Genomic DNA, 21,550 nt, shown 5'->3' on the forward strand with positions numbered 1-21,550 from the left:
GACAGTGCGGCACTCCCTCAGTACTGACCCTCCGACAGTGCGGCGCTCCCTCAGTACTGACCCTCCGACAGTGCGGCACTCCCTCAGTACTGACCCTCCGACAGTGCGGCGCTCCCTCAGTACTGACCCTCCGACAGTGCGGCACTCCCTCAGTACTGACCCTCCGACAGTGCGGCGCTCCCTCAGTACTGACCCTCCGACAGTGCGGCGCTCCCTCAGTACTGACCCTCTGACAGTGCAGCGCTCCCTCGGTACTGACTCCCTGACAGTGCGGCACTCCCTCAGTACTGACCCTCCGACAGTGCAGCGCTCCCTCAGTACTGCACTGGGAGTGTCAGTTTAGATTATGGTCTCAAGTCTCTGTCGCAGAGATTATGCCCTTGTGTCATTAATTTCCCGATCGATTATAGAATCATAGAAGTTACAACATGGAAACAGGCCCTTCGGCCCAACATGTCCATGTCGCCCAGTTTATACCACTAAGCTAGTCCCAATTGCCTGCACTTGGCCCATATCCCTCTATACCCATCTTACCCATGTAACTGTCCAAATGCTTTTTAAAAGACAAAATTGTACCCGCCTCTACTACTGCCTCTGGCAGCTCGTTCCAGACACTCACCACCCTGTGAGTGAAAAAATTGCCCCTCTGGACCCTTTTGTATCTCTCCCCTCTCACCTTAAATCTATGTCCCCTCGTTATAGACTCCCCTACCTTTGGGAAAAGATTTTGACTATCTACCTTATCTATGCCCCCCATTATTTTATAGACTTCTATAAGATCACCCCTAAACCTCCTACTGTCCAGGGAAAAAAGTCCCAGTCTATCTAACCTCTCCCTATAAGTCAAACCATCAAGTCCCGGTAGCATCCTAGTAAATCTTTTCTGCACTCTTTCTAGTTTAATAATATCCTTTCTATAATAGGGTGACCAGAACTGTACACAGTACTCCAAGTGTGGCCTTACCAATGTCTTGTACAACTTCAACAAGACATCCCAACTCCTGCATTCAATGTTCTGACCAATGAAACCAAGCATGCCGAATGCCTTCTTCACCACCCTATCCACCTGTGACTCCACTTTCAAGGAGCTATGAACCTGTGCTCCTAGATCTCTTTGTTCTATAACTCTCCCCAACGCCCTACCATTAACGGAGTAGGTCCTGGCCCGATTCGATCTACCAAAATGCATCATCTCACATTTATCTAAATTAAACTCCATCTGCCATTCATCCGCCCACTGGCCCAATTTATCAAGATCCCGTTGCAATCCTAGATAACCTTCTTCACTGTCCACAATGCCACCAATCTTGGTGTCATCTGCAAACTTACTAACCATGCCTCCTAAATTCTCATCCAAATCATTAATATAAATAACAAATAACAGCGGACCCAGCACCGATCCCTGAGGCACACCGCTGGACACAGGCATCCAGTTTGAAAAACAACCCTCTACAACCACCCTCTGTCTTCTGTCGTCAAGCCAATTTTGTATCCAATTGGCTACCTCACCTTGGATCCCATGAGATTTAACCTTATGTAACAACCTACCATGCGGTACCTTGTCAAAGGCTTTGCTGAAGTCCATGTAGACCACGTCTACTGTACAGCCCTCATCTATCTTCTTGGTTACCCCTTCAAAAAACTCAATCAAATTCGTGAGACATGATTTTCCTCTCACAAAACCATGCTGACTGTTCCTAATCAGTCCCTGCCTCTCCAAATGCCCGTAGATCCTGTCCCTCAGAATACCCGTGATATGCTCCTCCTGCAAGATGTGGGAAGTCATGGACACTACCAGTGTCCCTGCCGACCATGTGTGCGGGAAGTGTGTCCACCTGCAGCTACTGACCGATCGTATCTCGGAGCTGGAGCTGCGGGTGGACTCACTGTGGAGCATCCGCGATGCAGAGAAACTCGTGGATAGCACGTTTAGCGAGTTGGTCACACCGCAGGTAAAGGGTATACAGGCAGGAAGTGAATGGGTGACCACCAGGAAGAGTAAGAGATGCAGGCAGGTAGTGCAGGGGTCCCCTGTGGCCATCCCCCTCTCAAACAGATATGCCACTTTGGATGCTGTTGGGGGGGATGACTTATCAGGGGAAGGCAGCAGCAGCCAACTTCCTGGCACCACGGGTAGCTCTGCTGCACAGGCTGGGAGGAAAAAGAGTGGCAGAGCTATAGTGATAGGGGACTCAATTGTAAGGGGAATAGACAGGCGTTTCTGCGGCCGCAACCGAGACTCCAGGATGGTGTGTTGCCTCCCTGGTGCAAGGATCAAGGATGTCTCGGAGCGGCTACAGAACATTTTGGAGGGGGAGGGCGAACAGCCAGCTGTCGTGGTGCACATAGGCACCAACGATATAGGTAAAAAAGGGGATGAGGTCCTAAAAGCAGAATATAGGGAGTTAGGAGGTAAATTAAAAAATAGGACCTCAAAGGTAGTAATCTCAGGATTGCTGCCAGTGCCACGTGCTAGTCAGAGTAGAAATAGGAGGATATTTCAAATGAATACGTGGCTAGAGGAATGGTGCAAGGGGGAGGGATTCAAATTCCTGGGACACTGGAAACGGTTCTGGGGGAGGTGGGACCAGTACAAACCGGACGGTCTGCACCTGGGCAGGGCCGGGACCGCTGTCCTAGGAGGAGTGTTTGCTAGTGCTGTTGGGGAGGGTTTAAACTAAAGTGGCAGGGGGTTGGGAACCTGAGCAGGGAGAGAGAGGAAAGCGTAACAGGAAGGGACAGAAGGTATGGAGTAATAGGTAAAGTGTTAAAAAAGGAAAAAGCAGGAACTAAGCGTCACAAAACAGATTTGAAAGTTCTTTATCTGAATGCACGTAGCATTCGTAATAAAATGGACGAGTTAACGGCACAAATAACTACGTATGGGTATGATCTTGTGGCCATTACAGAAACATGGCTGCAGGGTGACAACGACTGGGAATTAAATATGCCAGGGTATTTAACAATCAGGAAGGACAGGCAGGAAGGAAGGGGAGGTGGGGTGGCTATGTTAATAAAGGAAGGAATCACTGTAATACAGAGAAATGATATTGGGACAAAGCATCAAGATAATGAAACAGTTTGGGTGGAGATAAGGAATAATAAGGGAAAAAAAACATTAGTGGGCGTAGTATATAGGCCTCCTAATAGTTGCAACTCTGCTGGAAGAAGTATTAATCAGGAGATAGTCGGGGCATGTAATAAGGGAACAGCCATAATTATGGGGGATTTTAATTATCATATTAACTGGACAAATCAAATTGGGCAGAGCAGCCTTGAGGACGAGTTCATTGAGTGCATCAGGGATGGATTTCTTGAGCAGTATGTAACTGATCCTACAAGGGGGCAGGCAACCTTGGACCTGGTCCTGTGTAATGAGTCAGGATTAATTAATAATGTCCTAGTTAAGGATCCCCTTGGAACGAGCGACCACAACATGGTTGAATTCCATATCCAATTAGAGGGTGAGAAGGTTGATTCTCAAACAAGCGTACTGAGCTTGAATAAAGGAGACTATGATGGTATGAGAGCGGAATTGATTAAAGTGGACTGGGAAAATAGATTAAAGGGTAAGACGGTACATGAGCAGTGGTGTTCATTTAGGGAGTTATTTTACAACTTTCAAAATAAATATATTCCACTGAGGAAAAAAGGGTGTAAAAGAAATGACAGCCACCCGTGGCTAAGTAAAGAAATCAAGGATAGTATCCGACTAAAAACAAGGACATATAAGGTAGCCAAACTTAGTGGGAGGATAGAAGATTGGGAATTCTTCAAAAGACAGCAAAAAGTAACTAAAGGATTGATTAAGAAAGGGAAGTTAGATTATGAAAAGAAATTAGCAAAAAATATAAAAACAGATAGCAAGAGTTTCTATAGTTATATAAAAAGAAAAAGGGTGGCTAAGGCAAACATAGGTCCCTTAGAGGATGAGACCGGGAAATTAATGGTGGGAAACATGGAGATGGCAAAAATGCTGAACAAATATTTTGTTTCAGTCTTTACAGTAGAGGACACTAAGAATATCCCAACACTGGACAAACAGGGGACTCTCGGGGGGGAGGAGCTAAATACGATTAAAATCACTCAGGAGATGGTACTCAGTAAAATAATGGGACTCAAGGCGGATAAATCCCCTGGACCTGATGGCTTCCATCCTAGGGTCTTGAGGGAAGTGGCAGTAGGGATTGTGGATGCTTTGGTGATAGTTTTCCAAAATTCCCTGGACTCAGGAGAGGTCCCGGCAGATTGGAAAACTGCTAATGTAACACCGTTATTTAAAAAGGGTAGTAGGCAGAAGGCTGGAAATTATAGGCCAGTTAGCTTAACATCTGTGGTGGGTAAAATTTTGGAGTCTATTATTAAGGAGACAGTAACGGAACATTTAGATAAGCATAATTTAATAGGACAAAGTCAGCATGGCTTCATGAAGGGGAAGTCATGTCTGACAAATTTGCTTGAGTTCTTCGAGGATATAACGTATAGGGTGGATAAAGGGGAACCAGTGGACGTAGTGTATTTAGACTTCCAGAAGGCATTCGACAAGGTGCCACATGAAAGATTATTACTTAAGATAAAAAATCACGGGATTGGGGGTAATATTCTGGCATGGGTGGAGGATTGGTTATCAAACAGGAAGCAGAGAGTTGGGATAAATGGTTCATTTTCGGACTGGCAACCAGTAACCAGTGGTGTTCCACAGGGGTCGGTGCTGGGTCCCCAACTCTTTACAATCTATATTAACGATTTGGAGGAGGGGACCGAGTGCAACATATCAAAATTTGCAGATGATACAAAGATGGGAGGGAAAGTAGAGAGTGAGGAGGACATAAAAAACCTGCAAGGGGATATAGACAGGCTGGGTGAGTGGGCGGAGATTTGGCAGATGCAATATAATATTGGAAAATGTGAGGTTATGCACTTTGGCAGGAAAAATCAGAGAGCAAGTTATTTTCTTAATGGCGAGAGACTGGAAAGTACTGCAGTACAAAGGGATCTGGGGGTCCTAGTGCAAGAAAATCAAAAAGTTGGTATGCAGGTGCAGCAGGTGATCAAGAAAGCCAACGGAATGTTGGCTTTTATTGCTAGGGGGATAGAATATAAAAACAGGGAGGTATTGCTGCAGTTATATAAGGTATTGGTGAGACCGCACCTGGAATACTGCATACAGTTTTGGTCTCCATACTTAAGAAAAGACATACTTGCTCTCGAGGCAGTACAAAGAAGGTTCACTCGGTTAATCCCGGGGATGAGGGGGCGCACATATGAGGAGAGGTTGAGTAGATTGGGACTCTACTCATTGGAGTTCAGAAGAATGAGAGGCGATCTTATTGAAACATATAAGATTGTGAGGGGTCTTGATCGGGTGGATGCAGTAAGGATGTTCCCAAAGATGGGTGAAACTAGAACTAGGGGGCATAATCTTAGAATAAGGGGCTGCTCTTTCAAAACTGAGATGAGGAGAAACTTCTTCACTCAGAGGGTGGTAGGTCTGTGGAATATGCTGCCCCAGGAAGCTGTGGAAGCTACATCATTAGATAAATTTAAAACAGAAATAGACAGTTTCCTCGAAGTAAAGGGAATTAGGGGTTATGGGGAGCGGGCAGGAAATTGGACATGAAGCTGAGTTCGGATCGGTCAATGCCCTGTGGGTGGCGGAGAGGGCCCAGGGGCTATGTGGCCGGGTCCTGCTCCGACTTCTTGTGTTCTTTAGATTTGTGGTTGGGATCAGATCAGCCATGATCTTATTAAATGGCGGAGCAGGCTCGAGGGGCCGATTGGCCTACTCCTGCTCCAATTTCTTATGTTCTTATGTTCTTATGTACCCTCTAACAACTTACCCACTACAGATGTCAGGCTCACCGGTCTGTAGTTCCCAGGCTTTTCCCTGCCGCCCTTCTTAAACAAAGGCACAACATTTGCTACCCTCCAATCTTCAGGCACCTCACCTGTAGCTGTCGATGATTCAAATATCTCTGCTAGGGGACCCACAATTTCCTCCCTAACCTCCCATAACGTCCTGGGATACATTTCATCAGGTCCCGGAGATTTATCTACCTTGATGCGCGTTAAGACTTCCAGCACCTCCCTCTCTGTAATATGTACACTCCTCAAGACATCACTATTTATTTCCCCAAGTTCCCTAACATCCAAGGCTTTCTCAACCGTAAATACCGATGTGAAATATTCATTCAGGATCTCACCCATCTCTTGTGGTTCCGCACATAGATGACCTTGTTGATCCTTAAGAGGCCCTACTCTCTCCCTAGTTACTCTTTTGCCCTTTATGTATTTGTAGAAGCTCTTTGGATTCTCCTTTGCCTTATCTGCCAAAGCAATCTCATGTCCCCTTTTTGCCCTCCTGATTTCTCTCTTAACTCTACTCCAGCAATCTCTATACTCTTCAAGGGATCCACTTGATCCCAGCTGCCTATGCATGTCATATGCCTCCTTCTTCTTTTTGACTAGGGCCTCAATCTCCCGAGTCATCCAAGGTTCCCTACTTCTACCAGCCTTGCCCTTCACTTTATAAGGAATGTGCTTACCCTGAACCCTGGTTAACACACTTTTGAAAGCCTCCCACTTACCAGATGTCCCTTTGCCTGCCAACAGACTCTCCCAATCAACTTCTGAAAGTTCCTGTCTAATACCATCAAAATTGGCCTTTCCCCAATTTAGAATTTTAACTTTTGGGCCAGACCTATCCTTCTCCATAGCTATCTTAAAACTAATGGAATTATGATCACTGGTCCCAAAGTGATCCCTCACTAACACTTCTGTCACCTGCCCTTCCTTATTTCCCAAGAGGAGGTCAAGTTTTGCCCCCTCTCTAGTCGGGCCATCCACATACTGAATGAGAAATTCCTCCTGAATACACTCAACAAATTTCTCTCCATCCAAGCCCCTAATGCTATGGCTGTCCCAGTCAATGTTGGGAAAGTTAAAGTCCCCTACTATTACCACCCTATTTTTCTTGCAGCTGTCTGTAATCTCCTTACATATTTGCTCCTCAATTTCCCGTTGACTATTTGACTATTAATCCCATCGATCGGGAAATTAATGACACCAGGGCATAATCTCCAGATAAGCACCAGGTACATAGAGGGGGAGAGATTGGAGACAGAGACACCGAGCGGATTGGGGAATTCTGTGCTCGATGCTGAATTGATTACAGCATTTGGAGGGTACTGGATAATCAGAGCCTGGGGAGAAAACAGGAAAATGGGAGTGTGGGAAATCAATAAGATAACATATAAGATTGTGAAGGGGCTTGATCGGGTGGATGCAGTAAGGATGTTCCCAAGGATGGGTGAAACTAGAACTAGGGGGCATAATCTTAGAATAAGGGGCTGCTCTTTCAAAACTGAGATGAGGAGAAACTTCTTCACTCAGAGGGTAGTAGGTCTGTGGAATTTGCTGCCCCAGGAAGCTGTGGAAGCTACATCATTAAATAAATTTAAAACAGAAATAGACAGTTTCCTGGAAGTAAAGGGAATTAGGGGTTACGGGGAGCGGGCAGGAAATTGGACATGAATTTAGATTTGAGGTTAGGATCAGATCAGCCATGATCTTATTGAATGGCGGAGCAGGCTCGAGGGGCCGATTGGCCTCCTCCTGCTCCTGTTTCTTGTGTTCTTCTGTTCTCAAGTGGGATCTGCACCTGTGTAAAATTTCTATGTTTGTGACGGGTCTCCATGGCAACAGAACCGTCCGGGGTGGGAATAGGAACGAGGGTTGTAAACCTTCCAGGATTGTCCTGGAGTCTCCAGTAATCTCCTGGACTCTGCTGCCGGCAAAAATCTTTGGGCCATTAAAAAAAAAGTATGTTTTTCCAATTTCTTTGCCTGTCCACGTGGCACCTCGTCCCCCCCCACATTCACGCCATTGGTCGCTGGACATGTCCATCATCGTGACGCCCCCCACTCCAGCCAGCTCCAATATTTCTATAATCAATAAACACAGTTCTTCAAAGAAAGCGAACAAACCGCGCCTTTGTTGTTTCACGTTCCGATGATTTTTCTGCCGAGTTTTTGCTCGCAGCAGTGTCCAGGAGATTGATCTTCAATTCCTGGAGAGTCCAGGACAATCCTGAAGGTCAGAAGATTCTTGGCTTCGAGAACCACTCCAGAGATTTGAGCCTATAATCCAGGCTGAGACTCCCAGCGCGGCGTTCCCTCAGTACTGACCGCCCCTCCCGGACGGTGCGGCGCTCCCTCAGTACTGACCGCTCCGACAGAGGGTTGGCGACTCTCTCTGCGTTTCGTGTAACCAGTGCAGGCCATCGGCACGGACGCAATTAGACGGGTTTCGGCTTCCAACGTAGACCAGTCCCACCAAAGCACGAAACCGCGGCTCAGAGCCACCAAATGTAGAAAGGCTCTCGTCTTTGTGTGAACCAGATTCTGGCTGCCATGTGACGCATAAATCTCGGGATACAAAGGGTCAAACTCCAGCTCTCACCGTCTCTGGAATCTGAGAAGATGAACGTTTTCCGTGATTTATCTACAATACTGTGTTGACACATTGGCATCAAACCTGATATCACAACACCCAGACCTGGCGTGATACTGAGCTACGTTCAACGTTACTTACACTCAGTCTCAGCCTCCAGCACTGGGCTGTTTCACTGGGGCCTTTTGGAAACTTTAATACGCAAGGAAACAGCACAAAGGGAGGCCTTTCTGCCCATCGTGCCTGTGCTGGCTCTTTGAAAGAGCTATCCAATCAGTCCCACTCTCCCCCTGCTCTTTCCCCATAGCCCTGCAAATTTTTCCTTTTCAAGTATTTCTCCAATTCCCTTTTGAAAGTTATTATTGAATCTGCTTCCACCGCCCTTTCAGGCAGCGCGTTCCAGATCAGAACAACTCGCTGCGTAAAAAAAATTCCTCCTCATCTCCTCCCCTGGCTTTTTCGTCAATTATCTTAAACCCCCCGTTAAACCCATTAACCAGTGATCGTTGTGCCTTTCACCAGTTGTCCAGGCGGGAGTCAGGGGATGGGGGGACGGGGTTTGTCTCTCGGACTGGGGGTTAGCGGTGACCCCAAGATGGGAAAAGCCGTCTTTTTGACGTGATCCTGAGTCTGTGTGATTACAGACAGGGAACAGTACTCGCTGTTCATGTGTGGGTAACATGGCTCGGAGTTTATAAGGTGCTAATTCCAGGTATTTGTGTGCAATTTAACAGACTCTCCCGCGGCCACTATTTCGAAGAAGAGCAGGGGGGAGTTCTCCCCCGGTGTCCTGGGGCCAATATTTATCCCTCAACCAACATCACTCAAAACAGATTATCTGGCCATTATCACATTGCCGTTTGTGGGATCTTGCTGTGCGCAAACCGGCTGCTGCGTTTCCTACATCACAACAGTGACCACACTTCGAAAAAAGTACTTCATTGGCTGTAAAGCGCTTTGGGACGTCCTGAGGTTGTGAAAGGTGCTATATAAATGCGAGTCTTTCTTAATTGTAACCATGACTTCCGACTGTCATGGAGTGGTCTCTACATGAGAGGGTTGGTCTGGTTATATATAAGGATAGAATCCAAGCCAAGCCACGAGACACCAAACCGCACACGCATTCTTTTACCGTGTTTCTCGTGGGGGCAGGGTCAGGCAGTGCTGATATTCGCCAAGGTGTAACAGATCTAAATCCTGGCTTGCAGTTTATGGGGCACTGTAGTACAGTGTTTACGGTACCGGGCCAGGAACGCGGAGGTGAAATTATTGGTTTTGATAATTCTGGGCGGGCACCTCACAAGATAACCATCAAATCTGCCGAACTGTTGTGAAAACTCAATTGACTCATTCGGGGGGAAGAGGATTGGGCCTGGAGGGGATTCTGCTCCTAATGGCAGGGTGACCCAGAGGGTGGTTGGAGTCTGGAACTCACTGCCTGAGAGGGTTGTGGAGGCAGGAACCCTCACAACATTCAAGAAGCATTTGGATGAGCACTTGAAATGCCATGGCATACAAGGCTACGGACCAAATGCTGGAATTTGGGATTAGAGTAGACAGGGCTTGATGGCCGGCGCGGACACGATGGGCCGAAGGGCCTCTATCCGTGCTGTATAACTCTATGACTCTATGTGGTGGCGGCCGTTCGGTTCAAACAGATGTGACTAGGGATGGGTGATAAATGCAAGTATTTTCCTGTCGAACATAAAAACAGGAGGAGGCCATTCAGCCCCTCGAGCCCGTTCCACCATTCTGTTAGACCGTGGCTGATCTGTATCTTAACTCCATTTTACTACCTTTGCTCCATATCTCACGATACCCTTAACCAAAAAAAAAAATCTCAGTTTTGAACGCTCCCAATTTAACCCCAGTATCCACAGGCTTTTTTTTGGGGATGAGAGAGTTCCAGATTTCCACTCCCCTTTGTGTGAAGAAGTGCTTCCTGACTCTAATTTGAAGGTTATGCCGCCTTGCTCTGGACTCCAGGGAATAGTTTCTCCGCATCTACCCGATCGACTCCTTTTAATCATTCAAAACAACTTGACCTCAAAGTGGTGATGCCGCCAGTGCTGACAGGAGCTCTCGGATTTAAAGGACGCGACTCGAGAGCTCTGGAGACTTCCATTTCACAGACCCCACACTGTCACTTGGGGTTAAACGTACAGAGGCCGATTCGCACCATGAAGCTATGGGAATCCAGCCTTCGCTGGGTCTCGAGTGAGACTGATGGAAAGAAAGAATTTGCATTTATATAGCACCTGTCACGACCTCAGGACGTCCCAAAGCACTTTACAACCAATGAAGTACTTCTCAATCATCTCAGCCCCAGGACATTGCTGCAGGAGTTCCTCAGGGCAGTGTCCTAGGCCCAACCATCTTCAGCTGCTTCATCAATGACCTTCCCTCCATCATAAGGTCAGAAATGGGGATGTTCGCTGATGACTGCACAGTGTTCAGTTCCATTCGCAACCCCTCAGATAATGAAACAGTCCGTGCCCGCATGCAGCAAGACCTGGACAACATCCAGGCTTGGGCTGATAAGTGGCAAGTAACATTCGTGCCAGGCAATGACCATCTCCAACAAGAGAGAGTCTAACCACCTCCCCTTGACATTCTACGGCATTACCATCGCCGAATTCCCCCACCATCAACATCCTGGGGGTCACCATTGACCAGAAACTTAACTGGACCAGCCATATAAATACTGTAGCTACGAGAGCAGGTCAGAGGCTGGGTATTCTGCGGCGAGTGACTCACCTCCTGACTCCCCAAAGCCTTTCCACCATCTACAAGGCACAAGTCAGGAGTGTGATGGAATACTCTCCACTTGCCTGGATGAGTGCAGCTCCAACAACACTCAAGATGCTCGACATCATCCAGGACAAAGCAGCCCGCTTGATTGGCACCCCATCCACCACCCTAAACATTCACTCCCTTCACCACCGGCGCACAGTGGCTGCAGTGTGTACCATCCACAGGATGCACTGCAGCAACTCGCCAAGGCTTCTTCGACAGCACCTCCCAAACCCGCGACCTCTACCACCTAGAAGGACAAGGGCAGCAGGCACATGGGAACAACACCACCTGCACGTTCCCCTCCGAGTCACACACCATCCCGACTTGGAAATATATCGGCCGTTCCTTCATCGTCGCTGGGTCAAAATCCTGGCACTCCCTTCCTAACAGCACTGTGGGAGAACCTTCACCACACGGACTGCAGCGGTTCAAGAAGGCGGCTCACCACCACCTTCTCAAGGGGCAATTAGGGATGGGCAATAAATGCCGGCCTCGCCAGCGACGCCCACATCCCGTGAACGAATAAAAAAAAAAGTGTTGTCACTGCTGTAATGCAGGAAACGTGTGGAATCAACGGGGAGAACAGCAGACGGGTCACAGGTCACAGGTCTCCATAGGAACCCTGGTGTTTCCCCCACCCCCGCGACCCCTTGTGACTGCCTGGAGTAATTTCTGATTGGTCCCTCAATCCCCTCCCTGGACCCGCTGCCAAACGAGTGACATTTTCGGCCTCGAGGGGAGAAGGGAGCACCGGATCGGAAAGGGTTAATCCCGAACCGCGGCTTCAAATTAAACCACGGCTAGGGGGACAGGGGTACAAAATGGGAAAACGGCCAGTGCATTCCCAACAAGACAAAAGCCCTTCCTCACGGAGGTGTCCGGGGTCCAGACCTGGGATGAGATCTGGGCGGGAGAGTTTGGGGAGAAACTTTGGGTCAATCAGCGACCGTTGGATCGGGGCGATGAGAGAACTGTAGGTTTCTACGAAGGGACGGTTTAGATGGGCCGAATTGCCGCCCTCATCTCGACTTATCTCCACTCGCGGAATCCCTTCCTCAGGGACATGGGTCCACATGTCAGGTATTTGTTTGAGCAAAGTTAAGGTGGAGTTCTCCTCCTGCGATCTCACTCCCTCGCAATCAGACCTGCAAGTCCAGCACTGGAGGCAGGAAGACCCCCAGGGCTCCTGCTGGTGCGTGATCGGGGAGCCCATTTTAACTCACGCACTCGCCCAATGGCGCCCATTGGAAATCGTGGAAAAGGCTCAGTGGGAGGCACTCACGCCTCTGAGTCAGGAGGTCGTGGGTTCGAGCCCCCACTCCAGAGACTTGAGCACATAATCCAGGCGGACACTCCCAGGGCAGTACTGAGGGAGCGCTGCACTGTCGGAGGGTCAGTACTGAGGGAGCGCTGCACTGTCGGAGGGGCAATACTGAGGGAGTGCTGCACTGTCGGAGGGTCAGTACTGAGGGAGCGCTGCGCTGTCGGAGGGTCAGTACTGAGGGAGCGCTGCACTGTCGGAGGGTCAGTACTGAGGGAGTGCTGCACTGTCGGAGGGTCAGTACTGAGGGAGCGCTGCACTGTCGGAGGGTCAGTACTGAGGGAGCGCTGCACTGTCGGAGGGTCAGTACTGAGGGAGCGCCGCACTGTCGGAGGATCGGTACTGAGGGAGTGCTGCACTGTCGGAGGGTCAGTACTGAGGGAGCGCTGCACTGTCGGAGGGTCAGTGCTGAGGGAGCGCTGCACTGTCGGAGGGTCAGTGCTGAGGGAGCGCTGCACTGTCGGAGGGTCAGTACTGAGGGAGTGCTGCACTGTCGGAGGGTCAGTACTGAGGGAGCGCTGCACTGTCGGAGGGTCAGTGCTGAGGGAGCGCTGCACTGTCGGAGGGTCAGTACTGAGGGAGCGCTGCACTGTCGGAGGGTCGGTGCTGAGGGAGCGCTGCACTGTCGGAGGGTCAGTACTGAGGGAGTGCTGCACTGTCGGAGGGTCAGTGCTGAGGGAGCGCTGCACTGTCGGAGGGTCAGTACTGAGGGAGCGCTGCACTGTCGGAGGGTCAGTACTGAGGGAGCGCTGCACTGTCGGAGAGTCAGTATCGAGGGAGCGCTGCACTGTCGGAGGGTCAGTATCGAGGGAGCGCTGCACTGTCGGAGAGTCAGTATCGAGGGAGCGCTGCACTGTCGGAGGGTCAGTACTGAGGGAGCGCCGCACTGTCGGAGGGTCAGTACTGAGGGAGCGCTGCACTGTCGGAGGGTCAGTACTGAGGGAGCGCTGCACTGTCGGAGGGTCGGTGCTGAGGGAGCGCTGCACTGTCGGAGGGTCAGTACTGAGGGAGTGCTGCACTGTCGGAGGGTCAGTGCTGAGGGAGCGCCGCACTGTCGGAGGGTCAGTGCTGAGGGAGCGCCGCACTGTCGGAGGGTCAGTGCTGAGGGAGCGCTGCACGGTCGGAGGGGCAGTACTGAGGGAGCGCTGCATTGTCGGAGGGTCAGTACTGAGGGAGTGCTGCATTGTCGGAGGGTCAGTACTGAGGGAGTGCCACACTGTCGGAGGTGCCGACCTTCGGATGAGACGTTAAACCGAGGCCCCGTCTGCCCTCTCAGGTGGATGTAAAAGATCCCACGGCCACTATTCGAAGAAGAGCAGGGGGAGTTCTCCTCGGTGTCCTGGGGCCAATATTTATCCCTCAACCAACATCACTAAAACAGATTATCTGGTCATTATCACATTGCTGTTTGTGGGATCTTGCTGTGCGCAAATTGGCTGCCGTGTTTCCTACATTACAACAGTGACCACGCTTCAAAAGTACTTCATTGGCTGTAAAGCGCTTTGGGACGTCCTGAGGTTGTGACAGGCGCTATATAAATGCAAATTCTCTCCTTGTGTATATTTGGTCGTTGGGATGAGGACAAGTTTGGGCATTTTGGTGACGCTTCCCATCAGAGAGTGGACGACCCTCACTGTCACATGAAGAGTAACGAGGTAGTGGAGGACTGCCAGGCCTGTGGTAAAGAGTCCGCCTGCAGGGACGGGCGGCAGGAAACTCAATGAAGGAGGGAGATATTACGTGGCGGTGTTTTTGAGTCCTGTGTGTTGAAGCTGGGTGTTCCTTCTCTCCGTTTCAGAGCCTGCCTCCGTACTGCGATGGTGACCCGATGCCTGTAACAAGCTGCACGGTGATGGAACTAAAAGTGTGGGTGAATGGAGTTCAGCGTGTGGTGTGTGGGGTGGTCCAGGAGACCACCTGTCAGGAGGTGGTGATCGCACTCGCACAGGCCATAGGTGAGCACCCGCCCGGGACCGGAGGGGAAGGGGAGGGGACGGGAGGAGAGGGGACGGGAGGAGAGGGGACGGGACGGAAGGGGAAGGGAAGGGAAGGGACGGGATTTGAGGGGAGAGGAGGGGACGGGACGGGAGGGGAAAGGGGTGGGATGGAAGGGGAGGGGGAGGGGATTTGAGGGGACGGGGAAAGGACGGGACGGGACGGAAAGGGAGGGGAAGGGGCTGGACGGGAGGGGACTCATCAAAGCAAATGGGGCAATAAATAGATCTGACTTTGAGAATAATCTCACTCTTGATGTTGAATTTTTGAGGAGTGATGTATCTGCCTCCTGTCAGTGGGGAGCTGTACTCTGAGGGTGCGTGGGTTGGATGAAGCAGAGACCCCCCGCGTTCAGTACAAGCCCCCCCTCCCCTCCAGGAAGCCCATTGAAAACGGAGCGAGTCTGGACTCCACCAGGGGACAGTCTGTGGTCCCACTCAGTGTGATAACAGGAACTGAACGCTGCCTCAAGCAGTGCCAGATAGAAACAACAGCCTGCATTTATATAAGAACATAAGAAACAGGAGCAGGAGTAGGCCAATCGGCCCCTCGAGCCTGCTCCGCCATTCAATAAGATCATGGCTGATCTGGTCCTAACCTCAAATCTAAATTCATGTCCAATTTCCTGCCCGCTCCCCGTAACCCCTAATTCCCTTTACTTCTAGGAAACTGTCTATTTCTGTTTTAAATTTATTTAATGATGTAGCTTCCACAGCTTCCTGGGGCAGCAAATTCCACAGACCTACCACCCTCTGAGTGAAGAAGTTTCTCCTCATCTCAGTTTTGAAAGAGCAGCCCCTTATTCTAAGATTATGCCCCCTAGTTCTAGTTTCACCCATCTTTGGGAACATCCTTACCGCATCCACCCGATCAAGCCCCTTCACAATCTTATATGTTTCAATAAGATCGCCTCTCATTCTTCTGAACTCCAACGAGTAGAGTCCCAATCTACTCAACCTCTCCTCATATGTCCGCCCCCTCATCCCCGGGATTAACCGAGTGAACCTTCTTTGTACTGCCTCGAGAGCAAGTATGTCTTTTCTTAAGTATGGAGACCAAAACTGTATGCAGTATTCCAGGTGCGGTCTCACCAATACCTTATATAACTGCAGCAATACCTCCCTGTTTTTATATTCTATCCCCCTAGCAATAAAAGCCAACATTCCGTTGGCCTTCTTGATCACCTGCTGCACCTGCATACTAACTTTTTGATTTTCTTGCACTAGGACCCCCAGATCCCTTTGTACTGCAGTACTTTCCAGTTTCTCGCCATTAAGATAATAACTTGCTCTCTGATTTTTCCTGCCAAAGTGCATAACCTCACATTTTCCAATATTGTATTGCATCTGCCAAATCTCCGCCCACTCACCCAGCCTGTCGAGATCCCCTTGTAGGTTTTTTATGTCCTCCTCACTCTCCACTTTCCCTCCCAATTTTGTATCATCTGCAAACTTTGATATGTTACACTCAGTCCCCTCCTCCAAATCGTTAATATAGATTGTAAAGAGTTGGGGACCCAGCACCGACCCCTGCGGAACACCACTGGCTACTGGTTGCCAGTCCGAGAATGAACCATTTATCCCAACTCTCTGCTTCCTGTTAGATAACCAATCCTCCACCCATGCCAGAATATTACCCCCAATCCAGTGATTCTTTATCTTGAGCAATAATCTTTTATGTGGCACCTTGTCGAATGCCTTCTGGAAGTCTAAATACACTACGTCCACTGGTTCCCCTTTATCCACTCTGTACGTTATATCCTCAAAGAACATAGAGCCTTTAATGTAGTAAAACATCCCAAGGCGCTTCACAGGAGCGATCATCAAACAAAATCTAACACCGAGCCACATAAGGAGATATTAGGACAGGTGACCAAAAGCTTGCTCAAAGAGGTAGGTTTTAAGGAGCGTCTTAAAGGAGGAGAGAGAGGCGGAGAGGTTTAGGGAGGGAATTCCAGAGATTGCGGCCCAGGCAGCTGAAGGCACGGCCGCCAATGGTGGAGCGATGGAAATCGGGGGATGCGCAAGAGGCCAGAATTGGAGGAGCGCAGAGATCTCGGAGGGTTGTAGGGGCTGGAGGAGGTTACAGAGATCGGGAGGGGCGAGGGTCATGGAAGGATAAATGTTGATAAAAGGGTTTGGATCCCAGACTACGATAAGGTGGAGCGAGCAGTGCGGTGTTGGAGTTTTGACACGATCCGTGGGTGATCGATATCCGATATCGATGCTGCCTGAGCCCAGAGCAGACCCCCCCGTTATTGGGCCATTTCGGCTCGTTGAAAATGAGAGCTGGTTTGTTGAATGAATCTGCTCGTTTGAGATCCTGGTTCTAACGATATTTTGTCAGGTCACTCAGGGATCTCGCGACATTCCATTAACTGGCGATGAATTCAGGATTAATTGCCCCTTTCGCTGTCCCATTAACGCTGTTCTGTGAATATTCTCTCACATCAACCCAATAATTTCTACCCCGGTGCCAGCAAAAAAGATCTCAGCTGGAAAATAGAATTAGAACATCACAAATCATCGAGGCCAGGAGGCTCCGAGCGAGGATTGCTGGCCGCGCTCAAAGCTCGCACGCGGTGAGGGACTTCGATAAGGTCACAGTCCTGGTTTTTAAAAAAAAAAATGTTTCATTCTGGGGACGTGGGCGTCGCTGGCGAGGCCGGCATTTATTGCCCATCCCTCGTTGCCCCTTGAGAAGGTGGTGGTGAGCCGCCTTCTTCTGAGTTTGATACAACTGAGTGTCTCGCTCGGCCACTTCAGAGGGCAATTAAGAGACAAACACATTGGGACTGGAGTCACGTATCAAATCAGGGAAAGGTTACAGCAGGGAAGGAGGCCATTCGGCCCATCGAGTCCGCTCCCGGCTCCGTGCAAGAGCAATCCAGCTAGTCCCACTCCCCCGTCCTATCCCTGTAGCCCTGCAATTTTTTTCCCTTCAAGTACTTATCCAGTTCCCTTTTGAAGGCCATGATTGAATCTGCCTCCACCACCCCCTCGGGCAGTGCATTCCAGATCCTGACCACTCGCTGGGTAAAAAAGTTTTTCCTCATGTCACCTTTGGTTCTTTTGCCAATCACCTTAAATCTGTGTCCTCTGGTTCTTGACCCTTCCGCCAATGGGAACAGTTTCTCTCTATCTACTCTGTCTAGACCCTTCATGATTTTGAATACCTCGATCAAATCCCCTCTCAACCGTCTCTGTTCTAAGGAGAACAACCCCAGCTTCTCCAGTCTATCCACGTAACTAAAGTCCCTCATCCCTGGAATCATTCTAGTAAATCTCTTCTGCACCCTCTCTAAGGCCTTCACATCCTTCCTGAAGTGCGGTGCCCAGAACTGGACACAATACTCCAGTTGTGGCCGAACCAGTGTTTTATAAAGGTTCATCATAACTTCCTTGCTTTTGTACTCTATGCCTCTGTGTACTGAATTATAGAATCATAGAATCATAGAAGTTTACAACACGGAAACAGGCCCTTCGGCCCAACATGTCCATGTCGCCCAGTTTATACCACTAAGCTAGTCCCAGTTGCCTGCACTTGGCCCATATCCCTCTACACCCATCTTACCCATGTAACTGTCCAAATGCTTTTTAAAAGACAAAATTGTACCCGCCTCTACTACTGCCTCTGGCAGCTCGTTCCAGACACTCACCACCCTTTGAGTGAAAAAATTGCCCCTCTGGACCCTTTTGTATCTCTCCCCTCTCACCTTAAATCTGTGCCCCCTCGTTATAGACTCCCCTACCTTTGGGAAAAGATTTTGACTATCCACCTTATCTATGCCCCTCATTATTTTATAGACTTCTATAAGATCACCCCTTAACCTCCTACTCTCCAGGGAAAAAAAGTCTCAGCCTGTCCAACCTCTCCCTAAATTCCTGGAGCCGTCGGATTTGATCCTGGACAAACCCCCTCCCGCGCCTCGATTTGAACTGTGACATTTGAACTTTCCTTCTGCAGGTCAGACCGGCCGCTACGTGCTGATCCAGAGGCTCCGCGACAGCGAGCGGCAGCTGCTGGCCGACGAGGCCCCCCTGCAGTTACTGGCCAAGTGCGGACAATACGCCAACGACGTGCGGTTTGTGCTGCAGCGCACGGGCTCCAGTCACGGGGAGAGGCCTGCGTCGGGCGGCGGCGGCGGGACTCAGACCGCGGCGCACGCCCTCCCCGCAAAACCCGCCAGCGGAGACGCCCCCAGGCGGCGAGAGCCCAGGAAATCGTTGACCTTCACGGGCGGAACGCTCAGCACGAGCGAGCTGGCCGTCAGGAATAAATGGAGGGGGAGGAAGCCGAGCGGCTCGGACATTGAGGAAAAGGTCACCGAGGGCGAAACGGGCAAGGAGGGCGTCTTTAAACTGATCCTGGTCCAGCAGGAGAAGCTTCACTCGGTCACTGCCAACCACCTCTCCTTCGACTGTGAGATTAAATCCTGGGAGCAGCCGGGCGATCCCGACTTCGAGCAGCAACTGGTGCAGCTGGAGCAAGCAGTCAGGAAGAACGAGGAGGAGATTGAGGAAGAGGAGCTCTGGGAGAGCGAGCTGCGGGGAGAGAAGGAGCGGGAGAGGGAGTTACGGGAGCATCTCGGCGGGCTGGAGAGTTCCTTCAGGGAGAACATGCAGAGGCTCCAGGAGTTTACCGGCCGGACCCAACTCTTGGACAGGGAAATCCTGCAGGAGGAGAACAGAACGAGGAGGATCAAGGCAGCCCACAGAGCGAGTCAGACCAACACAAGGGAGGCCATTGCCCGAGTCAGGTCGGAGATTGAAGCAAAAACGCAGCAGAACCTCCAATTACAGATGTCTATCATTGAAGTAGAGAGGACGCTAGAGGAGGCAGACAGAAGCTTGCAGGTGAGATGGAGAGGTTGGTCCATTTTTTGAGCCCAGAAGGAGGCCGTTCGGCCCACCGAGCCTGTGCCGGCTCTTTGAAAGAGCTGTCCAATTAGTCCCACTCCCCCCCTGCTCTTTCCCCCAGAGCCCTGCAAATTTCTCCCCTTCAATTATTTATCCAATTCCCTTTTGAAAGTTACTATTGAATCTGCTTCCACCGCCCTTTCAGGCCGCGCGTTCCAGGTCAGAACAACTCGCTGCGTAAAAAAAATGTCTCCTCATCTCCCCCTCTGGTTCTTTTGCCAATTATTTTAAATCTGTGTCCTCTGGTTACCGACCCTCCTGCCACTGGAAACAGTCTCTCCTTATTCACTCTCTCAAAAGCCCTCATGATTTTGAACACCTCGATTAAATCTCCCCTTAACCTTCTCTGCTCCGAGGAGAACAATCCCAGCTTCTCCAGTCTCTCCACATAACTGAAGTCCCTCATCCCTGGAACCATTCTAGTAAATCTCCTCTGCACCCTCTCCGAGGCCCTGACGTCTTTCCTTAAGTGCGGTGCCCAGAATTGAACACAATACTCCAGCTGAAGCCTAACCCGTGATTTATAAAAGGTTTAGGTTTATGCCTGTAGGGTCCCTGCAGATTAAATGTAGGAGGAGGATCTGCTTTCTCCTCTTTATTGATTATGGTTAGAAGGCAAAAGCCAGCTCTGTTATTTCATAGCTGTTGTTTGATGCAGAGTCACATCCTCATCCCTTGTTAAACTCTCTCCTCGACCCCTGCACCTCCTGGCCCTCCACCTCCTGAATTGTCCTGGGGTACGGGTCCCGTGGGCACCGAGCGAATTCCCACGCCTCACCCAAGTGCCCGTTATTCATCCGTCAGCTGGACGTTAAGCGTGGCGGATATTCGACTGCAGTGGCATCACGACTGCCTCGCTCGTCACGATATACGCAGGCGGCCTGGGATTTCTCCAGGGGGTCTCGTGATCTCGTAACTTCGAGGGAAGATCAGCAGAAACACTCCTCCCGCCCACGTTATTTACCCCAGATTGATTTGTAGGGAATTTCCCCTTTTGGTTGTTACAATCACCACAGCGACCATTAGTCCAAAAGAAAAATCAGATCCCAAAAGGCTGTGGATGCTGGGGGGAACATAGGAAATAGGAGCAAGAGTAGGCCATTCGGCCCTTCGGGCCTGCTCCCCCATTCAAAATGATCATGGCTGATCGTCTAACTCAGTACCCTGTTCCCGCTTTTTCCCCATATCCCTTGATCCCTTTAGCATTAAGAAATATATCTATCTCCATCTTGAATACATCTAATGACTTGGCCTCCACTGCCTTCTGTGGTAGAGAATTCCACAGGTTCACCACCCTCTGAGTGAAGAAATTTCTCCTCATCTCGGTTCTAAATGGCACGCCCCGTATCCTGAGACTGTGACCCCTGGTTCTGGACTCCCCAGCCATCGGGAACACCCTCCCTGCATCTAGTCTGTCTAGTCCTGTTAGAATTTTATATGTTTCGATGAGATTATCTCTCGTTCGTCTAAACTCTAGTGAATATAGGCCTAGTCAACCCAATCTCTCCTCATACGTCAGTCCTGCCATCCCAGGAATCAGTCTGGTAAACCTTCGTTGCACTCCCTCCATGGCAAGGACATCCTTCCTCAGATAAGGAGACCAAAACTGCACACAATACTCCAGATGTGGTCTCACCAAGGCCCTGTATAACTGCAGTAAGACATCCCTGCTCCTGTACTCAAATCCTCTTGCAATGAAGGCCAACATACCATTCGCCTTCCTAACTGCTTGCTGCACCTGAATGCTCACTTTCAGCGACTGGTGTACAAGGACACCCAGGTCTCGTTGCATCTCCCCTTTTCCCAATCTATCATCATTCAGATAATAATCTGCCTTTCTGTTTTTACAACCAAAGTGGATAACCTCACATTTATCCACGTTATACTGCATCTGCCATGTTCTTGCCCACTCACCCAACTTGTCTAAATCACATTGGAGCCTCTTTGCATCCTCCTCACAGCTCACATTCCACCCCAGCTTTGTGTCGTCTGCAAACTTGGAAATGTTACATTTAGTTCCCTCATCCAAATCATTGATATATATTGTGAATAGCTGGGGCCCAAGCAC

General features: G+C 49.9%; 1 protein-coding gene across 4 annotated transcripts in view; it reads left to right on the forward strand.

The window, feature by feature from the left end:
• rassf7a (Ras association domain family member 7a) overlaps positions 1-21,550 on the forward strand; it is an 81,452-nt gene that overhangs the window by 46,103 nt on the left and 13,799 nt on the right. For all 4 annotated transcript variants that reach the window (XM_067979563.1, XM_067979562.1, XM_067979561.1 and 1 more), the window contains exons 2-3: positions 14,367-14,523; positions 18,530-19,419. In XM_067979563.1, the coding sequence (XP_067835664.1) occupies positions 14,397-14,523; positions 18,530-19,419 (1,017 nt within the window). In that variant the 5' untranslated portion in view covers positions 14,367-14,396. The remainder of the gene's footprint in view (positions 1-14,366; positions 14,524-18,529; positions 19,420-21,550) is intronic.

Source organism: Heptranchias perlo, unplaced genomic scaffold (assembly GCF_035084215.1).
Source record: "Heptranchias perlo isolate sHepPer1 unplaced genomic scaffold, sHepPer1.hap1 HAP1_SCAFFOLD_477, whole genome shotgun sequence".
Lineage (NCBI taxonomy): Eukaryota > Metazoa > Chordata > Chondrichthyes > Hexanchiformes > Hexanchidae > Heptranchias > Heptranchias perlo.